At 38.0% G+C, this 6,522-nt stretch overlaps 1 protein-coding gene across 1 annotated transcript in view; it reads left to right on the top strand.

Moving 5' to 3' along the window:
* The window catches only part of LOC107731797 (protein FAM63B-like), a 27,566-nt gene that overhangs the window by 14,330 nt on the left and 6,714 nt on the right, over positions 1 to 6,522 (top strand). Inside the window, exons 4-6 of the mRNA XM_016542970.1 lie at positions 3,485 to 3,643; positions 4,532 to 4,634; positions 5,780 to 5,928. Coding sequence (XP_016398456.1) covers positions 3,485 to 3,643; positions 4,532 to 4,634; positions 5,780 to 5,928 — 411 coding nt within the window. The remainder of the gene's footprint in view (positions 1 to 3,484; positions 3,644 to 4,531; positions 4,635 to 5,779; positions 5,929 to 6,522) is intronic.

Below are 6,522 nucleotides of genomic sequence, written 5' to 3'. Positions count from 1 at the left end.
TGTTTTCACTAGTGTTTGTAAGAGGTTTTTCAGTTATGCATATGAATGTATTTCACTAAGGTTGATAAGTGTTTTCACTAGTGTATGTAAGAGGTTTTCAGTAATGCGTATGAATGAATTTCACTAAGCTTTATCAATGTTTTTCGTTTCACTAGTGTTTGTAAGAGGCTTTTCAATAATTATGGCCTATACGGCCCCTCATAGGTGGAGGCTGACTGGATTCATACTTCTTTCTTGCTCTATACCTTCTCTTGTGTATGAGATTTTGCTTTGTTCTTGTGTTTTGGTTTTTATAATGTAACTTATCTTTGAGTTTTTTTTTATTGCCAAGACTGTTTCAGGTTTGGCTGAGCTTCATTCATGCTTGAATAATGCTGTTTCTCTACACTGTAGGTCAGCTGACTGTCTTCGGCCAGGCTCTGTGACTGTTAGTGAAGCGATTTTTTGGCACTAGGAGAGAGTGAGAGAGAGGCGTGCGTGCACACACACACACACACACACACACACAAACAAAGGTCCGGAAGAACTTCATGGGGTCTGTCTGAGGCGCGTGCGCACACACACACACACACACACACACACACACACACACACACACACACACACACACAAACAAAGGTCCGGAAGAACTTCATGGGGTCTGTCTGCTCTCTGTGTGTTGATCTTAGTGTTTAGCCTCTGCAAACAGTGCACAATAACATCACTCAGGTTCAGGGGCGGATCTACCGGGGTGGCACGGGGTGGCAACTGCCACCCAAAGAAAAAGCTGTGCCACCAACACTCCAAAGAGAAAGGAAAAATTGAAATCGCATCATATGACCCCTTTAATAATGATGTGCATGTGCACGATGGTTGCACGAGCACACAGCGTGCCAGTGTAGTCGGCTTCATTAACAAATGACTCCTATGAACCGGTTCTTTTTTAGTCAAAACCACAAAGCGCAGCCCAGTTCACTAACGAATTGTTTTTACATTTGTTCGTGAATCAGATAATTACTGCTATTCTGGGTGGTTGCTAGGCTCTTGCTATCCAGTTGCTGGGGTGTTGCTAGAGTATATGGTTGATAGAGTTTGTTCTGGGTGATTACAGACATTCCCACCTCTGTTAATAACAGAAAATCAAACATTGTTTTCAAAACTGATCCAGTTTCAGTGCTTTGATATTATTGTATTTCTTTCTAATGTTAGGAAATTCAAAATTTTTTGTTGCTCTTAAACTTGCACTAAACGTGATTATACCATCTAAGTAGCCTATGTAATTTTAATAGAACCGCATGTCTTCTTTAGTGATACAAGCTCAGAAACATTTATAACCTGTTGAAGTTTTTTATATTGTGTATTGACTTGGTGCAATGATGGATATTGAAATGTTGCTATTTATTTTTAATTTTAAACAGTAGATGATTACTTACTGGTAATACAATATTTGTGAACACAACTGTGTATGTCAGACCATAAATCCCCAAAAACTATGCATGGGGGCTTGCTTTGGTGTTGCCACCCTTCATAGACCCCATGCCCCCCCTTTGCCACCCTAAAAATTATTTTCTAGATCCGCCCCTGCTCAGGTTTGACTGTTTATCAGATGTTTTCCAGTCTAATAGATGTTTTGATTGTATTAAAGCTTTTATAGGCATCTCAGTGAGTATCACTGTACTGGAGCGAGTATAATAGAGCTGGAGAAAGTGGGTCAGGGCAGTGGAGTGGTTCAGAAACGCTGGCAGGGGCACAGGGACAGAGCCAGGCCACACACAGGCAAGGCGTGGGTGGGGGTTGGAACCGGTGCCAGGCTCAACAGGACTGAATGGGAGCTGTTGGTGGATGGGTCTTAGTTGATCTGAGAAACCTCTAACGCTCACCCGACCCTGGTGCCAGTTCTGCATGCTCTCATCCACCCACTGGCCATCGGGTCAGCCTGTGCCACACTGATTCATCCAGGCCTGTGTTCCAGGAGAGCAGGGACTCGTGACTCAGCAGTTTTCTGAAGGTGTCTGGTGTTGTTTTGGAAACATGGTATCGAGCTGCGGGATGATGACCTGTGTTATTCTGATCAGAGTTAAGGTGAGATGAAGGCTGTGCTCACTCAGTCTCAGAATACGGTTGTCTTGTTTCGAGTGCTAAATACAGTTTGGGTATGACAAAGATTGACAGCTGTCTAGAATGGAAGTGACTACCTGAAATTTGAAGTCAAAACTAAATTTGTTCTCTTGATTTGTTCTGTTAATGTTTTATACCATATATCTGAGAGGATTAAAGCATGATGGCAATAAAAGTCATCCAAAAACTTGAGCATTTAAGTTATATATGGCATGAGAGTCTGTCTTATATCATGAATAAAGTAACAGAAGAGGCTGTTCTTAATTCACAATTAAGGATGGCCTTAACTGCCTTATTGCTTTTTTTAAAAAATTGGCTGGAACTCTGTCAGTGTTATTGTTAACTAAAACTATTAAAATGGTTTTCATTAACTTCAAGCTGAAATTAAATAAAATATAAATATTGGATGCCCTTAAAAAAACTTGAAAAATTCAAATTTGAAATTTTGCTCTGGCAACTAACTAAATAAAAAAATTAAGTTGAAATAATAAAATGACTAAAACTAAAACTGAAATAGCTAAATAGAAAAGAAACTCATAAATAAGTACAATGGCACATAAAATTATTAAAGCTTCAAATTAAATGAAAACTGAATATATAAAAAGCTAATTCAAAATACTATTAATGACTATAATAGTATATAAATAAACAATACTAAAGTAACACTGAACACTGTATTGACCAATCAGATTCCAGAACTAGAACTATCCATTTTATACTTTTTATACAAATTAAATACCATTTTATATTTTATCCAAATTAAATCCATAATTCTAGATACAAGTGATTGGGATTGAATTAAGTGAAAGTGCTAGGAAATCCCCTGTACCAACGGAAAATGGCCAAGGCAGAAAGAGTGAGAGAGAAATCTCCTACAAAAGGGCAAAGATAATCTCACTGGTTTCCAGGGATGTTGTTGTTACATGGTTGATTCGTGTTACAAGCTCTAATCTCAACAACTGTCCACACACACACTCATTTTGTGAGCTACTAACAGATGGTCATACTGTGAGTACTTAAAAGTGAGAGCCGGACAGATTATTATTATCATAGGTTCTGGAATGTAATATCAAATGCTGAACACACACGTGTATGATGTTCAAACTCTATCTGTTTAACTGCACTGGAGTTTGTGAGCCTGCAGCTGTGCTTTTTTGAGAGTCAGTGGAGGGTCATTATGGTCAAAACTGAAAGACAGGAAGTAAAGGAGGAGAACTCTGGTGTTTAGAGCTGTTTAGTCGCTGGTCTAGAGTTATGAGATTTTTCCTGCTCAGAGCAGTAAGACAATTGGGTGTCACATTTTACAGAAATGTGTGCATGTGTTGTGTTGGAAAACTTGCTACTGTTCCCTTATTTTCTTGTATACCTTTGCTCTCTCTTTCTCTAGAATATGAGTGATGCTATGGCTGTGCTGCATAAACTGCAGACAGGTCTGGATGTAAATGTTAAGTTCACAGGTGTGCGGGTATTCGAATACACACCCGAGTGCATTGTCTTTGACCTGCTGGATATCCCACTCTACCATGGATGGCTGGTTGACCCACAGGTTAGCATCCTGGTTCACATCCTTCTAGAAAAGCAAATTCCACTGAAACATGTGATGTCACCACATGATGTCATTTGTGTGCTTTAATTTCAAAATCTTACTCTACAGTAGTAACATGCAGAGTTTCACAAATACATGATATGCACTGTGCAGTAAGTGGCTTTAGTAAAAAGAAAAAAATTAATTACATTTAAAAATTACTTAAAAAATGAAATAGATCAAAATAATTTAATACTACTACTAATACAGGTGCATCTCAATAAATTAGAATGTCTAATTAGATTCACTGGCCACTTTATTAGGTACACCTTGCTAGTACCGGGTTGGACCCCCTTTTGCCTTCAAAACTGCCTTAATTCTTCGTGGCATAGATTCAACAAGGTGTTGGAAACATTCCTCAGAGATTTTGGTCCATGTTGACATGATAGCATCACGCAGTTGCTGCAGATTTGTCGGCTTATTACTGAAATAAATGAACTTTTCCACAACATTCTAATTTATTGAGATGCACCTGTAGTATACATACTCATAAATATTTATACATATATATATATATATATATATACTAATTTATCAAATTAATTGGAAATAATTGCTTAGTATCATCATCACTGGGCTACAGTCCACAACACTTAATTTAATTGAGTTTGCCAGTCATTATTTTTTAGTACTGCACAATGATTGCCATGGTTTCACAATGCCGTATCAAGTTAAAAACATGCTGGGGTTAACTCTGTCACATCGATTAAGTAATATACAAATTAATACATACATTTACACATTAAAATTGCACCTCTTCTAAAAAAAATCACCCATGTGGAAGTTAACATTCATTCTAATATTTTGACCAGCATATTGACGTTCTTATTTTTATCACACTGTCTGTAGATGGCTGTTATAGTCAAGGCAGTGGGAAACTGCAGCTATAACCAGTTGGTAGAGAAGATAATCAGCTGTAAGCAGTCAGACAACAGCGAGCTGGCTGGGGAAGGTGGGTATTCACTGTTCTTGTCTGTCTTTTCCTTTTCCTTTCATACATTCATGCAGACTGCTTCTTCCAGAAGGCAAGTGCTCATTTGTAGCATAATTCACTTTCTTAGAATGTTTAGAGTTCACTCTTTGCCAGGCTTATGTGCATTTACATGTATTAATGCTTTGTGAATATGAATCCATGTTCTGAATAATGTTTTCCCTATTGCATCATTCAAATAAACAACTATCAGAGTGTGTCAGAGTCATTTAAGCAACCTCCTCCTTTTCGCAGTTTTTAGCCGTCTACGTTCTCTCCCTCTCTTACTGCATTTGTCTAAATATATCTCCCTCGTCATCTTTTTTTTTGCTCTTTCTGTAAGCGTCTATCAGAATGCACCCTTTCTGTGTCTGTTTCTTTGTCTTTTCTCTCTCTTCGGCTGATTGGCAGCCACTCACACTCTATCCCTGTACCAGTGTATGTGAGTTTGTCTCTGTCAGGCTGTGTGATTTTTGTGTGTCATAAAGTTTCAGACAGTGTGTGTTTAAAGGATTCACCAAAAAAATATTTTCTTCATTTATTCACCCTTATGTTGTTCCAAACCTGTATGACTTCCATTCTTCTATCTGGAGAAATTTAAAGTTACAGTGAATGGGGGCTGAGACTTTAACACCTCGAAAAAGACGCCATAAATGTATAATAAAATTAGTCCATATGACTCATACACAGTGTTCCAAGTCTTCTGAAGTCATATGATAGCTTTGTGTGAGAGAGACTGACATTCAAGTCATTATTCACTGATAATCACCACCTCCAGTGGACTGTCATCGTGAATTAATCACTCAGAACAGTTTTGTGAACTGAATCAAAAGATCAAACTCAAAGAACAAACTTGACTTGTTTACAAATCGGACATTGCTATGCACCAAGGAGAGCTAGGGCCTGGGGAGAGAGGTGTTGTAATAATGTAAAATATGTGAAAAATAATGTGTTTTTCAAACAACCTAGTATGAGAGCCTACTCTAGTACACCCCCAAAACAAAATAAAGACTTTGTAAAAGAGCATAATAGGACCCCTTTAAGGTTTTACATTCAAAAATGTATTGTATTGTCTGTATTGTATTGTGTATTTCAGAGACATCTCACACTGGCTCTTTCTTTCCCAGGTTTTGTGGCAGAGCAGTTTCTGAACAGCACAGCGACTCAGCTAACATACCACGGCCTGTGTGAACTCACTTCTACTGTACAAGAGGGAGAACTGTGTGTCTTCTTCAGGAACAATCACTTCAGCACCATGACCAAATTTAAGGCGTGTTGACATTTAAGTGTATTTGAGATGTTGGATGCCGAAAGATGGCTCTGTGCTGCTGTGAATAAGCGCTCTAATAAGCAAAGTAAATTAGGTTCATTTGTCTATAGAGGGATGCTGTATGTTGGTGCCCCCCAGTGGCCAAAAACAGAACTTTAAAATTCTACTGAGAAGACTATGCTATAGATATGGGGTACGGAGATGATGTAATTGATGATTACCATGATTTTGCATATTGGAAAGGTCAAGGTCTGACAAAAAAAGTTCTGTTTCAGAAACTGCTTAAAATATTATCATAAACCTGCAAAGTGTGTTCAATGTTTGATCCATCAGGTGCACTACAACAAAGCAAAATGCACTACGTGCTGACAATGAAATGCACCCAGAATTAATTGAAAATACGAAGTCGTTTTATACGTTTATATATATACAGTATCCCACAGAAGTGAGTACACCACTCACATTTTTGTAAATATTTTATTATATCTTTTCATGTGACAACACTGAAGAAATGACACTTTGCTATAATGTAAAGTAGTGAGTGTACAGCTTGTATAACAGTGTAAATTTGCTGTCCCCTCAAAATAACTCAACACACAG

Source organism: Sinocyclocheilus rhinocerous, unplaced genomic scaffold, assembly GCF_001515625.1.
Source record: "Sinocyclocheilus rhinocerous isolate Xijiao unplaced genomic scaffold, SAMN03320098_v1.1 scaffold339, whole genome shotgun sequence".
In the NCBI taxonomy this organism is placed as follows: Eukaryota; Metazoa; Chordata; class Actinopteri; order Cypriniformes; family Cyprinidae; genus Sinocyclocheilus; species Sinocyclocheilus rhinocerous.
The sequence above is the reverse complement of the archived record's forward strand: the minus strand, read 5'-3'. Positions and strand labels throughout refer to the sequence as shown.